Raw genomic sequence first — 18,844 nt, forward strand, 5'->3', positions numbered from 1 at the left:
TCCAACTTTTAGAACAATGACATGTAGCATCAATTAGAGAGCGGACGGAAGAGAGAACAGCGCTCCTCTCCCCTCTTTCCCTCTCTCTCTCTGAGAGGCAGTGATTAACTATTGCTTTCTCTTTTCTCTGCTTCTGTCATTTCGGCAGGAAAAGGAGGAAAAATGAGGCAGGGTCCTCCAGCGTTGATGGTAATCTCTAATAAAGCCTATTAGACCACCGGAACACTGCAGAACCTCACAAACGCTCCATTCATTATCATCGATCAAGTTCAGAAAGCAAATCATAAATGCCCCTCCCCCCCCCAAAAAAGACAGACCCTCTTGAAAATTTCAGCCACCATGAGTTGAGTCCTACAGTGAAGTCTAGATCTGCTGTAATGTCAAACTGAATGAGGCATCTGTGATTGGAAGAGCATACAAGAATGAACGGCAGTAAATCAGGCCTTGTCAAGTTTCTGTGAACATTTGTTTTGCTGAGAGAAAAGTCTTGTATTTGATACACACTCCCAGTTCCTGCCCAGATTCCACTGCAGCATCAATCACTATTCAGGCTACACTACGATACAAAAGTTTGAATTCATTTGTTATATTAATAATTATTGTTATTTTATCATAATATTATAAACCAGACACTCTGCGGTATTTTTTTTAGATTGGGGTAGGAGTGGGCTGTATGGCTAAAAAAAATCTATTTTGCACTATAATTTCTGGTGGTTTCCATATGTATCACAGTATATACACATTTCCTCTAAAAAAAATATTTAAAATGCTTAAGTTAACAGTGGTCTATTATTGCATTATTGCATATATACATTTTTAACAACCAAAGTAAATCTGAAAATAACAAAGTTGAAGAGTATATAGATAAACCTGTGTCAATATTGAGCAGCTTTGTTTTAGTTGCTGAATTCAATACTCAAATTGTTTTGGGAACAACAAGAAATTACTAACCGACAAATAATACAGTTTTTTTTCTACTTATAGCAATTTCCTGTTGCATTATCTGACTTGAGACTATTCCAGATATTCATGTTATTATAACTTATTCTTTTTTGTTTCACAGGTTCATCAGTGATTACTGAATTATCTACAACCCATTTTAAAAACACTGTGCAAAATGTAAATAAAACTAATGTGCAAATTAAACCCTATATTTAACTGAAAATAATACAAAGATAACATATCAAATGTTGAAACTGAGAAATTTTATCTTTTTTTTTTTAAAACATATGCCTATTTTGAATTTAATGCCAGCAACATGTTCCAAAAAAAGTTGGGGCAGGGGCACATTTATCATTGTCATCACCTCTTCTTTTAAAAAAATATATTGTTCTGTAAGCGTTTGGTAACTGAGAATACTAATTGCTGCCATTTTGAAAGTGAAATGTTTTCTCATTCTTGCTTGACATAGAATTTCAGTTGCTCAACAGTTCGAGGTCTGCTTTGTCATATTTTTCATTTCATAATGCGCCAATTGTTTTCAATGGGTGACAAAGCTGGACTGCAGGCTGGCCAGTTTAGCACCTGGACTCTTTTACTATGAAGGCATGCTGTAGTAATATGTGCAGAATGTGGTTTGTCATTGTCTTGCTGAAATAAGCAAGACCTTCCCTTTAAAAAAGACGTTGTCTAGATGGCAGCATATGTTGCTCCAAAACCTGTATATACTGTTCATCATTAATGACGCCTTCACAGACGTGCAAGTCACCCATGCCATGCGCAGTAATGCACCGCCATATCATCGCGGATGCCGGCTTTTAAACAAGCTTGATGGTCCCTTGTCTCTTTAGCCCAGAGGACGCGGCATCCATCATTTCCAAAAAGATTTGGTCTGTCCAATCAGAGGACAATTTTGCACTTTGCCTCAGTCCATTTTAAATGAGTTCAGGCCAAGAGAAGGCAGCAGCGTTTCTAGATCCTGTTTATATATGGTTTTGTCTTTGCATGTCATGAGTTTTAACTTGCATTTGTGGATGCAGCGACAAACTGTGATAACAGACAGGGTTTTTGGAAGTGTATCTGAGCCCATGCATTGATTTTCACTATGGAATCATGTCTGTTTTTAACACAGTGCCACCTGAGGGCCTGAAGATCACAACCAGCTGATATAAATTTTTGGTCTTGTCCCTTAAATATGGAAATCTCTCAGAATTTTCTTAATCTTTTAATGATATTATGCACCGTAAATGATGAAATCTCCAAGTTCTTCACTATTTCACATTGAGAAACATTATTTTCGAATTGTTGCAGTTATTTGCCCTCTTTGTGGAGTGGTGACCCCTCCATATCATTACTTCTAAATGACTCTTTTTTTTTTAACCAATTATGTTACTGACCTGTTGCGAGATGTTCCACCAAGAGCTTTTTTTTATTATTATAGAAATCTACCTTTTTTTTGCCCGTCTCAACTTTTTTGAAACGTATAGCTGGCAATAAATTCAAAATGGGCATATATTTTAAAAAAAACAATAAAATTCCTTAGTTTCACCATCTTATATATTGTTTTTATACTATTTCAAATAAATAAAGGTTTAAATGACTTGCACACAATTGCATTCTGTTTTCATTTACATTTTGCACAATGTTCCAACTTTTTGGAAACAGGCTTGTACAGCTCTGTTCATCATTCTGGACACATAAAAAATTTCATGATTGTTTACAGCTTGAATTGTTTTACTGAATTTACAGAACACCGGCGTCATATTAGAATCGTTTTATACATGTACCTGTAACAAAAGTGGTTCTCTCTTACTGAAAACTCTGATTTCAAACTTTTAAACTGTAATTTAAATCTAAATAGAAAGTGTCTTCCATAAAGCTCTGCACATCCTGGAAGCCCCAGTGGAATAGCGTAACTTGGTTCTGCAGCATATCTGCAGTCCAGTCTGGGTAGGTGTCCAAGCTCCACTGTTTCTTAAAGCCTATTAAAACAGGCAAGGGCAATTACATTGACACTAGAACATTTTGGGAAAAGTTCATATTTCACCCTCCTTCTCTCACACTCTCATTCCAGCCCCTTACTGACTCTAATACCAGAGGTCGCCCCAGGATGAACAAGTGAAAAAGTATACAATTTAAGAATCACATCCTATGAACTTTACCAAAGCTATTCAGAAGATACAGCATGTCTTTTTGCCAAGGAAAGGCCAGATTCAAACACAGCCTAGATTTGGGACCCAGATATCTGACTATATGTAGAGAGAATGGTATGTTTTGTCATTCAACATGGTCAAGAATGCACAACTTTGACAGAGAGGGGCCTTTTGACTAACAAAGTATTATAATAATTGGCAAGAGAGGATCTTGCTTACTTCTACTTCAAATTAAACTATTACTTTTGAAGACAGGGAATATATCAATCCAGCAGATAAATTTTGCAACTGCGTACTACTGGTGACTAGCTGGTATTTAGCTTGATAAACAAAATTCTAGTTCTAGACAGACAGGAACACCAAAGTGTGAACAAATGTCTACATAGATAGCCAATCAGAGCGCATATATATATATATATATATATATATATATATATATATATATATACACACACACACACACACACACACACACACACACACACACACACAATAAGAGCACTTCATGTTTTCATGTTTCGTGGAAATTAGGCTAAAACTGTGACTTGTAAGCTGTTGTAGAGATTATGGAGGTTTTCTCATGACAGCAAATATAAATAGTGACAAAGGTCTTCTGAATGATACATGAAAGTCTCCCTTGGTGCAGCCTTAACCCAGCAGTCACAAAAGGTGTTCAAGATTTATTAATTAAATAATAAAAATTATAAAAGCATATTACTTACTACAGTTTTAACAGCTTTTAGAATTGGTAAAATGTCTTTTTTTAACAACTTCTTCTACTTTTCACATTGAAAAACGTTTACAAGTATTTATGTAAGACATCTGGTTAGCTAAATGCTCATAGTAATAAATCATTAGATTTTCTGAATCTAAAATCTATTAACTCAATATCTGCTCAAATGTCCCAGAAAAGCGGTTTAATGCAGCATTTCAGATTAGGCCCAAGATTCCCAGTAGGAATGGAGAACACTGTGGCATGTGTCCATCAAACACGTTCATAAAACCTTTAGTTGCGCTCTGCGCTCTCTCACTCGTCCGGCTGTGAACATTCCCTGGGTTTAATTTACCAAGTGCTTGCTGACCTTTTCCCGGCCGGCTGCAAATCAATTTCAAGCTCTAATTCAAAAATATACATTACATGATCGTTGTGAGGTCGGCTATTAAGAAGGGAATCATGCCTAATGGCTCTGCAAAAGGGGGGGACGGCCTCCTCTCTTGGCTGAGTCCAGTCAAACGCTTCTCTGACACGCAGTCACAGTAACGTGCACCTGTAGCAAGCAGCAAAAAGGCGGAACAGGCTGGAGAGCCTGGAATCAGGATTTTGAGCCAATCTTGTGGATTCAAAGCTCTCCATGTGGTCAAATACAATCACTCCATCATTCTTGAAGCCCAATCCCTTTTACAGCCGCTTCGCTCGCTCTTTCTCATTCTCACTTTCTGACTCTAACGCTTTCTCTCTTAGGTCTTATCATAACCCCAGTCACTCAAGTCATAAAGCCCCCTGTCTCTGACAGAAAAAAGACAGCACTTCGGTCACACTTAGCTGCTTTAAGTGTTACCTGAGGCTTAGTGTGAGAGAGTGATAGAGGGGGACAAAAGAGAAGGAGAGGAGGAATGAGAGGATCATTAAATAAAAAAAAACTCTTTTACCCCCTTAATCAAACCCCCCCTTAATCAATTAATCAATCAATAATTAAATTTATATGGTCAAGCAGTATACCATTTAAGTAAGTGTAAATACTACCACACAAGCTTTAAAGTAGCAGATCAGAAAAAGCAAAATCAACACAATTTACTCCAAATGTAGTCAGTCAGGCAAGATGTTTGGTGTCCTATAGCTGGGACACCTTATCAGTTTAATAAATATCGATAACGGACATAAAATCTATAATGTACTGCTTTTTTTGTTCCATTTTGTAAGCCTGAGCATTCTGCACTGCAATCTGAAACTCCGGTCCTAGTTTACTTAATTTACACATTCAGCAGTGAGCTGTCCAGAGGGGGACTCAGACTTGTCCGCAGCTATATGGAGAAAACGGCATTAGAAACTGTATTTCATTCATAATGTTTAATCATCATAGTGTTTTTACAAAAGTCAATATTTTACGACTACTAAAGCAGACGTGAATTTCAACGTATTGAAACTTTTGCTACAATTCACTCCTTTATTAAACACTTGCAGGAAGAAGACAAAGTGGAAGATGAAATGGATTCAGCAAGAAGTAAAGGTAATCACTGTAGTCTCTTAACCAGTGCATTTCTGATTCTGTATAACAGCCCACACTGCTAAAACATTGTTGAACATTGACTCTCAAAGTCACTCTACAAAGGAGGCTCTGAGGGTGTGAATGGTGGAGTTCGAGGCTCTGCTTCAGCTCATAGCTCTAGTGACAAATCATTAACAAACCTTAATGATTTGTCACTCCCCCCAACATCATCTCAGGAAAAATGGAAACAGTATTATATAGATATAGATTTCTCATTAAAAAATCTATGCATAACTTAGGTTGTCCCAATTTATTGATTTTTTTATGACATGAAATAAGTTACGGATGCTCTACAGGAAATAAACTTAATATGGTATTTTTCTTAATTTTAGTGCATTTTTATGTTTTATTTTATCACAATTTCTGTTCTCTTTAAGAATCCCGCTTGATTGAACTGCACTAATAGAACCTAGAGGCCCCAAAGACAGAACTTAGTGATCTACAGCTCCACCCATGAACTTCAAATACTGTACCCTTAAAGTGACAGTCCGTCCCTGTACTGGTAGCATTACACAAAGCAAAATGACCTCTGCGCTCTCTAAAGCACTGTAGTGCCTTCCAATTCCTACACACATCCCATCAACCTGCCATGGAATCTCTGTACTGAGACCAAAACCACACACAAACACACACCTACACACACCACAGCCAGAGCAAACTCCCACCACACTAATGACTGTACACAGAGCTGACCGGTGCACTGGGCTTTTTTGTACTTGATTATGGTATCTCCTTGTGCAGATGTTTCTGTTTTAATTCTCTTTGCTGCTCCGCTGGAGTGTGAATCGCCAAAGCCCAGGAGATCAATTAATGAGGGGTATTTACAGCGGGGGGGGGGAGCGAGAGAGAGAGAGGGAGAGAGGACGAGTGAGGGAGGGCTGCTGACAAACTTCATCACACACTCCTTCCATTAGCTGCCCAGTCTGTCACTGACTCTACATCCAAACGCTTAATACGACTTGTAATAGACAAATCGCACTGAGGAGTCATACGAATGCATAATCTACACATATACAGTACATGCAAACACACAATAACAAGCACAGAGAGCCACGTTCATGAGCTGCACAGTATCTTCCTCCTCTGCACAAACATACAATCACGTGCAAGGTCTGCACAATACATCACTGATTCACTGTTATCGGAGTAATGACCTTTGTAATAACGTTGATACGGCAGAAGGCACAAATTTTATTGTATTCTTTGAGCATCCAAGTCTAATCCAAAGCAGCATTCACACTATCACAGCAAAAAGCCTAAGCATGTGTCTCAGCCTTTCACTTTTAATGGAGCTGTTGTTTGCTGTCCTGTGTGGATCTACGCAGAGCTATGCTGTGCAAAGCAGTGGTGCACAGCGGCAAAAGTTACAATTTGTGGAACTTTGACTGGATGCTGTGCTTACCTCTAGTAGAATATCAAAAATGTGTAGTCTGTATTTCAGGTTTTCTTGAATCAGAAAATAATTTGATGCTTTAATAGTGTGAATGCAGTTTAAGACCAGAAACATACACGGAATGTGCAGGCGCTTTCAGTGTTACAGTAAGGGGAGATATAACTTGAGCCAAGCCTGGCCTTGCATTGCTAGTGTGTTTTCTTCTGGTCAACTGTCATGCGGCCAGTTGAAGGAGTATCTGGCGGAAATGGTTTGCTCTAAAACATGTGATATATCATCACCTCTTCATGCTGCTAAAGTAGCTCACTCTCTCATACTGCCCACATGTTTAGGTGTTGTGGCTGTTGAATGAAAGTAGATCCCCGTTGTCCTGTATCGACCCCTTGAGTACTGAATGTTTCACAGCCACAGTAACGTAAGAACACTTGAGTTCACATAGAAGGGCCATGCATTTGCAATGTGTTGGCGGGGTGTTTTCACTGCATTCACATAATTGTGCCAAGTACGTTTTTGGCCTAAAACATTCTGTAAATTTCCAGGGATGTATTCCAACAAACATAAATAACTTTGTTCAGAACAATGCAGACGAAATCTAGTGTACATGAATGTGTCATGATGGTAATGACATTGTACAAGAACAGATAATGATTTATATTAGTATGTTGTTTATTTGAAGCTCACTCTGAGTTGCACTGTGAACTTTCTACCAGCCAGAGTCACAATATAAATAACATTATGTTCTTTAACAGGCCACAGTGGTATTGTAATTATAGAAGTGAAAAATCTGTTGCCTATTTATGATCTTAACTTCAATTCCTCGCTCTCAAAACTACATCATTTTAACTTATGACTAATTTCTAACTTTATTTTTGAAGCAATTGTCACTGTAACTACAATTGAATTGATAGGACAGTCACAAACTAAAAGAAAAAAAAACAAATTAGACAAATGATATCATGCTTACAAGTGGCTACAAGCTACCACTTAGAGTTAGCTATAGGTGCAGCAGCAGCATTGAAATACAGCACACAGAGTGCACTTACCTCACTCGTACTGTTTATATAATCATATTATGTCATCATAAAAATACGCAAGGTCAGCATTAAAAAAAAAACAAACTGATTGCATATTTACATGAACGAAGCACAAATCTGCTGATTTCGTTGGACTAACACTGTATAAAATTGCATATAATCGAATACACAATCACGTGCAGAAGTTTAGACACCCCTTTTCAAATGACATTTGTTGACTATCTAAAGCGAAAAAAAGTTGCACATCCTCTACAGAGAATTCCCTTCTGCTCATCTGCTGATTTTAATATACTGGAATAAAAAATAAAAGCTGTGCTTTCTGTGTTTTTTTTCAATATGTTAAATTAGCAGTTAAATAGAAGTTGTAAAATAGCACATTTGCAGGACAATGGCATTTTGTTCCCTGTGGGGATGTGTTAACTCATTTTCACATTTTCAAAATCAACAAAACATGCAATTTAACCCGGAGGCATTGTATCTTGTCTATACTGTGTAGCCCTAATGCACGTTAAGGCTGTTACTATCAACACTATTAGCATTGAGTAACCAACCAATTATTTTCTACAAGAAAGTCTTTAAGACTTTAGGAATTTTAAAATTTGCAATCATTATGCAAACTGCTACCTAATCACTGCCAATTATTTGAGAAAGTACTTTTTAAGCTAAGCTTTTTCTAATTGAGTCTGAGTAAGCGCAACAGCGATCACATATGCATATGCAAGCACTACAGTAACAACACGTGCACGCAAATACCTTCCTGCCTGACACAAATCTCCAGAGAAATGCGCGGACTCATCACATGGCGCTGTGCAAAAAAACAGTAATTAAGTTTGGGCCGCGAGGTAGGGCACCGAGGGGACCAGGCCAGGGGCCTGAACGTGCTGAGAGTGTATGTGAGTGTGACACTGTGGAGTTTTTATTTAAAAAGCAGATGGCAGAGTGAAAATGAAGATGAATGGGACAGCAGCCTGGTGTGAGATGAGAGCTAATTAGCCGGGCCTGTGCCGGGGCCTGCTGGAGCTGGGGCCTACGCCGACATGGCAAAGCCTGGGGCTCAATTAGTCAGCGGGCCGCACAGAGAGCGCGGAGACAAGGGCAGAGACGCCTGCGTCCTCAGCACAACCTCAGAGGATCACGGCCCTCAAGGGGGCCAGCGGCACGAGCCGTCCCACTATGCACTGTGCCCTTCGTTTCTTTTTGCCGGTAGGATGTGTGAGAAGAGCACAAAGCCGCTGATGGATCACATCAGGACACGTGCCTTCTTTCTGTTTCCCTCTATCCTCTATCTAAATCACTAGCTTAATTTCCTTCATGTATTTAATTTTCTCTCCATTTTGGTTCATTCTGTCTTCCTTCGCTCCGATCTAATTTAAGAAAGGGAGCGAGCGGGTGAGAGAGAGCAAGAGAGAGAGCAACAGTGAGAGATCGAGAGAGAGAGAGAGGCAGAGAGACATTATCAGTACTATGGGTGGAGAGTGGGAGGAGAACTCGGTAATTGTATTCATGTATGCTTGCTCTACCAGCTGCACAGGCTCCTATTAAAAGCAATAACAGGCTAATAAGGTTACAGCTTAATTTTTTAAGTGCCTCAATAACGATTATGGTGCAACCTTGACAAGGCAGCCACTGTTGTTTATCTCGTGCTGATGAAGCACTATATTCCTGCCCCTACCATACATAATATTGGGAAATTGAATTTAGACTCATTAGTATTTCAATATCTTCATAAGCAGATAGGTCACATGAAGATATTCAGCAGTTAGCAAGTCTCCGCAAAGGCTCAGTGGAGGCAGACAGTCAGCTGTTGAAGGCGCCGCCATGCTCGGCTGGAACGAGCTTTCGCCACGTTTAACAAGTATGCTATTACACATTCTAACATACTGTTAAAAAGGCTAGAGATTAAGCTCTTACCATGAAGTTCACCCTATCAGTCACCTGTATGCTACCTGCTAATGTCAGATCTCACTGGGTAGCAAACATGGATCAAAGCCGTGGAGCTTCTAAGCATGACAGTGAAGTTCTTCAGCAAACCACCCCTCCCCTGGCTCCCATTGCTATCAGGCCAGTAAAACTACATCCTAGCAGGCAGGCTGCTTGTGAAGTGTCATTCTGACAGGTGGGCGATCAGCGAGTCTCCGTGGGCAGCTCCAGAGCACATTAACACTCAGTTGTCACCGGAGCTAATGCATGCACATTAGCAACAATCCCTGCTCAGTAAAAGCTCAAACACCCACGCCAAAGAGCCAATCATGGCCAGAGAGGCTAGGAAAGCTGTGAGCCACGCGATTGGCTGGAAACACACAGGCGACGGTTGTTGAAGACAGAGAAAGCAGAAGAGCTCCGTCATGCAGGCATCCATGGACAAGAGCACTTTTTAAAAGCTATTAAATGATGACACATAACCAGACATGAAGCCTAAAGCAAAAATATCTGACTGGTTTAAAAGCCTGCCAAAGCATATTTATGAGGCAAAGCACATTTGAAAAGCACCTTGATGGGTGGAAGAACTTGAAGGGACACCCCGGCCAAAATAAAATCATTGCTACATCTGTTGTAAACATGTCTACTCGTCATAACAACAGTGTAGCAGTAGTCTCTAGAGTGAGATTTCTGGAAAAGCCCTTTCTGATGTCGTATTTTGGAAGTAGGAGGAACTATAACTGCTACAAGTGGATTTTTAGGGGGATTTTTATTTCTATGTTACAGCTAGGAAGTCAAATATCTTACAGTAACCATATAATTATTAATTGTCATTACAATGGAGAGGATGGATTACTCAGACGACAGAAATAACTCATCAGAAGAGGAGCACAAACTAAAAGCTAAAGTTAAAAATAGCTGGCTATCTGGATTTGTTACCTCAGTTTGTGTCCTATTTTCAGGCTGGAAAAAAACCTTGGCATCCATACTATGCTAAAAAAGATATTATTGCTGTTTTCTTTACAACTTTGTTTGATGCCAGAGGTAAGAGTTACACTAATGCTAGCTTGGTTGTATTTATTACATACAACAGATCAGTGGCTAGACTAGCCATCACGATTAGTTGACACTGCAGGGGTAACATGATGTGTTTGTGTAATGCTGGGTTTTGTAGTGAAAGAACATTGATGAATGAAAACATGAAAATCATGAATTCTGTCAAATCGATAAGACCAAGGGATTTAATGCTGTGCTAGTGAATAGGGCATAACACGACAAATAACATTAAACTCCAGCTTTTGGCCGGAATGTCCCTTTAGGCATAGGAGCAATACGACAATGTGTTATTGGCATCGTGATCAATTACCTCACAATATGCTTTTCTGATTATGCTACTTCTAAAACACTGAACAAGTGCATGCACCATAAAAAAGATGAATTTAGACTAACTACAGTAACTGTATAGTAGCAAGTAGCTGATTGGATGTCCGTCCATTATGCCATTATCTTATTTTACTAATTGTTTGCTTTTCAAATTGTTTCTTTTTACAAACTGTATAATCATATTATATGTGTATCCAGCTTTTCGCAGCCTCTATAAAATGTGCCAACTGCTGTGCTGGTGGATTTTATTCATTCCAAATTGTGTGCAAACAATTTTATACCATGAAAATACCTTGTGCACTTTGTACATTGTTTTTTTTGTACATTTTTGCCATATTGCCCATCCAGACTTATAAACATAATGTGAAACATTCAACAGTTTTCACGTTCACAGATACGCTAGGTGCCAAATTCTTAACCGGCTTAATGAATGGCCATGTATCACAATCACGGGTAGTGTTACTAAGCTTGGAACAGACTAGAGAAGCAGCTTGATCAATCTCAATTTCCCAAAGATCTCAGTGGCTGAAGAATGAAGCAAAGCTCATAATGCCTTTATGGTGGCAGAGATGGAAAAAGACTAACAGCACGGTGTTAATGAACAAGGACTAAGGTTAGATTCGCAGAAGTGGAGAATGTGAGCAAAGCACACAGATGAGAGAGACGCTTTCTTTTTGCTCTTCTATTTACCATGGTTGCAGTCTTTCAGAACTGGCCTTTGGCTGACCGTTTGAGGTGGTTCATCTGTGGAACACCAGACAGATAACGTATGAGTGCGAGACTAAGAAAGATACATATACGTGCACATACACAGCATTTAATAACATACCGTCTGTGAGAATGGAGGCACTGTATACTTTTGCGAGGGACTGATTTCACCTCATACAGCCAGGCTGTATGATTGCTCCAGTCTGATAGTTAGGTTATTATTCTGAATGCTTTTGCCAACAGGGGGTTGATTTCTTTACAGTGTAGTGGGGTATATTCCGATCACTGTCCATAGCGAGGTGATAAGGCTATTGTGCTTTGTCAGTGGGGAGTTGATTCTGACTTTTTGATCTTCTTCTTTGATATAGGAAGCACTATTGAGTAATTGTCCTGAGCTTATTCATACAGTACTGTTCAAAAGTCAAAGACCACGCTTCATTTATTTGATTTCCAGTCAAAATGGCCATTAACTACAAGTAATTATTCTTTTCAGCATCAAGAAAACATCTACATAACAGAAAATTACACAAGTATAATATCTTATTTTTCAGTATTAAATGTGAAGTGCAATAAAGGTGAAGTATTAAACTTTTAAAAACCTTTTTATTAAACCTTTAAAACAGCTTTCTTTCGTTTGGGTGATCAGCAAGGACATTTTTCTACACATACAAGGTTCAGTCTTAGACGTTGGTCAAATTTTCTGCTTCTCACAATCCAAGTAATCCCACACATATACAATGATGTTGAGCTCTGGACTCTTGTGTGTCCACTGGGGTGTTTTGAGAACATCAGCAACTTCTTTGTTTGAGCACCTTTGGATTTCTTCAGATCTGAAGCAAGGGTAGAGCTTGATTGTTTTCTGTCACTCAAAGATGAAAGTGTTGTTTATCTGATGGTGACTGTTAGTGGGCTACCACGGTTGTTATTAGTCTCATTTTCTTTATATCTTCAAAAAAAACTGAAGTCAATTTTTGGAAACTCTAATTTTTTTCACTTATTTTCCTTCAACTTTCTCCTTCATTACGCAAGTGCATTATCTTATATCTAAACCCCTCTGAATATCTCCTTAAGAATTAATAACTTGTACTTAATGGTCATTTTGACTGGAAATTAAATAAAAGGAATGTGGTCACTGACTTTTGCACAGTACTGCATAATAATAAGTTATTCTTCTACTTTTGCAGCTTAAGATGGATGCTCCTGAAATATTGATTTCATTTTGCACATTGTGTCTGCAGTAGTAACGATCAGTTTTGCACTAGCGCCCATTTATGATGCACTTCATTTATTTATTTACTACAAGCCTATCTGAGAGCATGGGCAAGTATATATCTTATTGTGTGCCAGTATGTTTGGAGGAGAACATACATCTCACTGTGTGTTTGTGTAAGCTGGCGTGCTTGTGTGTGTCTTCCTGCATGTCCACATCGTGAAGAAGGCCCATATCGACTCAGACTGGCGTCAGTGTGATCAGATCTGGGCTTACTAGAGGCACTCGGGTTTGTAACCAGCTATGACATCAGCCAGCCAGCATGAAGATCTGAGCCAGAAAGCCAGTCATAATAGGCCGGGGGCAGACGGCACCTTCTCCCCCAGCTCCCCTTACCTTTCTGGGAGGGGAAAAAAACAACCCTCCTGGGCTGTCCCTGGGGCTCCACGCTGGCTACAACAATATGACATTATACATACAGACGGCCTGTTTGAAAGCAGAGGTTAGGGTATGAATTTTGATGACTAGAGGGGTCAGATAGACGGTGTGTTCTTCAAAAAGGGGATTACTGAAGAAAGATTGGAGAGGTAGGGGTGCATCTAAATAAATGCGACGTAAAGGGAGTGTGTGTGATGGAGGGAAAGGAGAGGAGAGATGATGAAAGAGATGAAACTCACCTCGGGGCCTAGGTGCTCTTTTCCTGCGGTCTCTGAAAGCAGCTCCAGACTGCAGCGCTTCCAGCAGGCTGTCCATCACTCCAGTCTCATCCTTTTCTATAGAGAGAAAGAGAGAGGGAGAGAGAGAATGTGAATGAGAGAGAGCAAGAGAGAGAAAGCCTTTACCCGCTACACATCTACACATGTCCAAAAAAGATCTGTAAAACACTGGCTATCACTCAATCAGGCTGATCCAAATTCAATAAAGCATAACCTAGGTTCCAGGTTGTGCATATGACAGACAATAAGTGTTAAATTAGAGACTAGTTGCATGTGACAGATCATCTGATTCTTGTAGAATGGAACAAGCACATGAATGCTTCACACATGCACACACATTCTTAGTTCAACTCAAGGTTAGCAGCAGGGACTTTTTTTGTACTTCTCTGTCTCTCTCTCTCTCTCTCTCTCTCTCTCTCACACACACACACACACACAATAGCCTATAGGGATAACTCTGGCTCATTTACAGTATTTTTTTTTCTTATCTGTTGATTAATGAGCACTGTCCCTGTCAAACAGATGAATAAATGAAATAAATGAAATACACTTCATGAATAAAAGATGCATAAATTTAACCTGAGGTCAGTAACAGGGACTTTTTGAACTAATTACCATACATGTGTGCAACACACACGCACACACACAGTAGCAGGGACATTCAGAACTGATTGCCATATTTGCAATCTTTAGCATATGTTACCCAAGATATAAAAGTCTTAGGAATTTGTCTTATACAGACATGAAAGATCATCTTAAATGTTGTCATATGTGGCGTTCTTCATAACTGAACAAGATCTTGCTTATTTTAGATTGGAAATTGATAATAACTTTCCTTTCAATAAACTTCTTCTGACCAATCACCTGTCCTCAGAAACTCATATCCTCTGCTTGCTCAGACAAAAGCTCACTGAGCTTCAGCATCTAAGTTTGTCTTCTGCCCCCTCCATAAACAGCATAAAACTAATGGGCAAAACTCTTACTCTCATATACAATGAAATTTGGACAAATAAATTAAATCAGCAAGTAAAACTGCTACCAGTCCCTAAATTCCTAAATTGCACCACCAAACTGGCAAACTATCTGAACATCAAACAAGTACAGGAAAAAAAAATCCTAACAAAATATAGAATACGTGAACACAGGCTGGAGAAAGGAAGACATCACAGAACCTGGCAGCCCAGACACACTTTCTCCTCCATTGCCCAAAAGACCAATCAATAAGAGAAGTATTCTTTGAACAGTTTGAAAAAATAAATAATACATTTTCTTATTTATCAGACGTATTTATTTATCAGATAAACACTATGTTGTGCTTGGAGAATAAGTCGGGACAGTGACGCAGCCAAACACTTTATGTAATTTCAGGAATGATTATTAGGAAGGTCTTTAGAAGTCCACTGATAACATTATCTTCTTAAATATACTATTTATGTATTGTTTATTTATTTGTTTGTTTTATTTATATTATATGCCACTATCCATACATATTAATATTAATATATATGTATGTATTAGTTTCAAAATTTTAAATGTCATTTCAAATGTCATTTCTGTGTACAGTGTCTGTGTGTCTATGTATGTATTTTATTTTGTTATTTCTTCATCTTTATTGCCACGTTTATTTATATAGCGCTTTTTACAGCAGGCATTGTCACAAAGCAGCTTTACAGAAAAATCCAGGTTTAAGCCCCCATGAGCAAGCCGATGGCAACAGTGGCAAGGAAAAACTCCTTAAGAGCAAAAGGAAGAAACCTTGAGAGGAACCAAGATCCAAAAGGGGAACCCATCCTCCTCTGGTCGACACCGGATAGCACACAATAACATCAGAGAATAAGGTTTGACCATTAGTATAAGAACTAGTAACTACTTTCACTTGGTAAGTACATCTCTTTGGCAATACATTATGTCAATAAAGCTATTTGCAATTTGAAAACTGAATTTGACAGAGAGAGTAAGAAAGAAAGAAAAAAGAAAGAGCAAGAGAGAGAGAGAGCGAACAAGACAGAGAGAAAGAAAGAGAGAAATAGAAAACCAGTGAAATAGAACAAGAAAGAGAGGCAGGATATAGACAGAATGAGAGAGAGAGACAAAGAGAGAACGAGAACAAGAAAGGGAGAAAGGGAGTGGGAAAGAGTGAGTGAGTGAGAGAGAGAGAGAGAGAGAGAGAGAAGAGGGAAAGGAAAAAAAAAAGAACAACCATCAGATTGTGGTGGGGGTATTTCTTTTCCATTTTACTTTCCTGGCCTTGAGTGAGGGTTTCCATAGCAATGCGCAGAAAGATTAGAGGCGCCGGGCCCTGGGCAGTACATCAGGGTGGAAAGCTCGGCGATTTGAGAAGCAGACAGGCCCTTAACTGGCTCATACATCACCTGTGAGCCGCTCGCTCTAAACAAATCCACTGTATTTGTGGCTTTTGCCGGCCCTCTCATAAAAACGGATCTGGAGCTGAAGTCGTTAACCCGAAGCAACTGGCTTTGCTGCTGCAGAGGCCTCCAGAGAGCAGAGAGAGAGAGAGCGGGCCTGCGGACACCGCAGCCCCTCAGGCACAATAGAGCCAGGCTGGACTAAAGCCTGCAACTAAATCACCACTGACCACGGCACAGCCCGCCATATCCACACAGTCAAACGGAACACATGACACAGCACCCACACTTTCACACAGCTTACACAGGAAAAAGAGGGGAGGAGAGAGAGCGAGAGAGAGAAATAAAGCTGACAGAAAAGTGTGTTTTTCAGCAGGTTTTCAGAAAAAGTGTTTTTCAGCAGTGCACTGGAAAGCTGTGTTTAACTGGTAAGCACCTCTAGTGTTGACAGCGTAACCTTGCTGCATCAATCCTTTGATATATTGATACTGAAGAAAGAAAGAAAAATATAAGAGAAAGAAAAACACAAAAAAACAAGTTTTTGTGGGTTCAAATGAAAACTGAACATGCTGCAGAATCATTCTCTGTACCTGAACTCCTTCTTTATACAGGCCTCCTGAGGTACATCACCTACTAGCTGAGACAAAAACCACAAATTTGCAGGCCTGATGATCAGGAACGCGACAAAGCCATGTTATCTTAAAGAATCACAGAGGGGCAATTAGCGCAGGGTGTGCTGCGAGGTAACAGTTAGCAGTACACAGGTGAACATGCTGTTATGGCTGGAAGAGCTCCAGTATGTGTCAGAAACAGCTGAAAACATCTGCCTGGAGAGCCAGGTGTGGAAAGAATGCCCCAGACATAGAGCCAGAGGAATATGAGCTGCTGTTTTCTCTCCCCCTTTGACAAACCTGGACTTAATTATAAATGATAAACTCAACTCATTTCTGGATATTACCCCACTTATCTGACTGTCACCTCATTGATCCCTTTCTTTGCCACTATACACCCCTTTAACTGCTGCTGCACTCAGCACTTTAACTTTAGACCCATACTTTGCACAATGTAAAGGTTACAGATATGACTGTGTGTGTGTGTGTGTGTGTGTGTGTGTGTGTGTGTATGAGTGAGTGATGGTAGGAATGCATGTTTTATTTTATTTTTTTGTATTGTATTTTATTTTATTCACTTCATGTACATATTTGTCTGATACTGTGCACTGTGTAACCAAAACCAAATTCCTGGCCAATAAAGCTTGATTCTGACTCTGATTCTGATATTTGTTCTAGGGATGCACTAATATTTTTGGCCCAATAACATTAACGGACCATTCGACTGAACTAGTTTGAAGTCAGAGTTCAAAAAAATTTCAGACTTTTCACTGACTTGCAATTCAGACTAAAATCCTTTGCTTTAAGGGACGCTATACATGAATTATGTTTAATTAAAATAAATGACAATGTGTTTTTTGTGTTTCGGTAGAGATGAAAACATGGGACAGCATTTTTTGAATAAAGTTTTTCAGTTTTTTTGAATAAAGTTCTCATTACGAGATCACAAGACTAGGATGGGTCAGACTCTGTTCTTACTTCAGAGCTGCGCACCTGACCCATGTTGGTAAATTTGCTCTCTCTCACAGCATTCGTGTGTTCGAATGGTCAGGATTCTTGTTTGAAAATTCCTCTCAGAACATACTTTCAACCCTCCAGGCTAAAAAGTAGTGGTAACCAGATCTAGATTTCAAATGAGGTTGTCAGAGCACATTTACAGACGCACCGTTGATGCTAGTACTTCAATTTCAGATGTGAACCTAAGGTCTAACATAATTTTACTTACGTCTCCCACAATTTGATGGGTTGCTGATTAATGTAGCTGGCTAGCCAACCTAGGGAAATGATCAGTAGCAGGCCAGCTGCACCTTTCAACACGACAGCTTCCGAGCATAGCTCCTAGCCGACAGTTCTGCAGCAGAAAGTGAAAAGCAAATATAAAGCAAATAACCCTCAATGTGTAGCTATGAACTCCAACTGGTCCTAATACCACGTCATAGCCAGAGGGGAAGGAGAAGGGTTTCTGACCACAGAGCAAAATCCAATAAGAACCTTAATAAGCGTTTATCAGAATTAACAGTCTGCTGAAACGTGGAAGGCGTAACTGTACAATTTGAGGCAAACAGTGTTAAATAAACTGTTAGCATTCTGAACACAAACATTTATTTTTTATTTCTACACTTATCGGCATTTCTTCATCGCATTCATTCTGATTATTTGCTCATTTACTTACCAAATGAAATTTTAATCTCTATATTTTCCTGCTTCCAACTCTATGTAGAGCATGCATATTCACTGGCATTCTTTACCCATTGGTAAAGATGACTAAAAAAGATAATGACAAATGTGTTTTGTTGTTGATTCTCTGGATTTTACACTGAAAATATCTGAGAAATCTAAACTTTCAGTGAGGTGAAAAGAAAGAAGTTAATCATAAGAAACCTTTTTCTAAAAACACTCATCATGATAATTGCCACCCATACAAAAGCTTATAAATACTTTATGATTTAATTGACATATATCCCTCTTCATATTGCTCTAAGAATAACTGGATCATTTTTTTGCTTCGGTGTAAATTTCTAGGTACATGCAAGCTAGACATCCAAATTACTTCACCTGAAAGGTTACATTTCCCTAATATATTTACAGAATCAAGCTGATAAACAACAAAAACATTATTGCCTTTTTGCTCCTCTTTATCAATC

At 39.1% G+C, this 18,844-nt stretch overlaps 1 protein-coding gene across 1 annotated transcript in view; it reads right to left on the minus strand.

The window, feature by feature from the left end:
• diaph3 (diaphanous-related formin 3) overlaps positions 1–18,844 on the minus strand; it is a 433,509-nt gene that overhangs the window by 77,589 nt on the left and 337,076 nt on the right. The window contains exons 27-28 of the mRNA XM_036586844.1: positions 13,685–13,780; positions 11,780–11,833 (exon numbers count right to left, since the gene is read on the minus strand). Of these exons, the coding sequence (XP_036442737.1) occupies positions 11,780–11,833; positions 13,685–13,780 (150 nt within the window). The remainder of the gene's footprint in view (positions 1–11,779; positions 11,834–13,684; positions 13,781–18,844) is intronic.

The sequence above is a fragment of the Colossoma macropomum genome, unplaced genomic scaffold (genome assembly GCF_904425465.1).
Source record: "Colossoma macropomum unplaced genomic scaffold, Colossoma_macropomum, whole genome shotgun sequence".
NCBI lineage: Eukaryota > Metazoa > Chordata > Actinopteri > Characiformes > Serrasalmidae > Colossoma > Colossoma macropomum.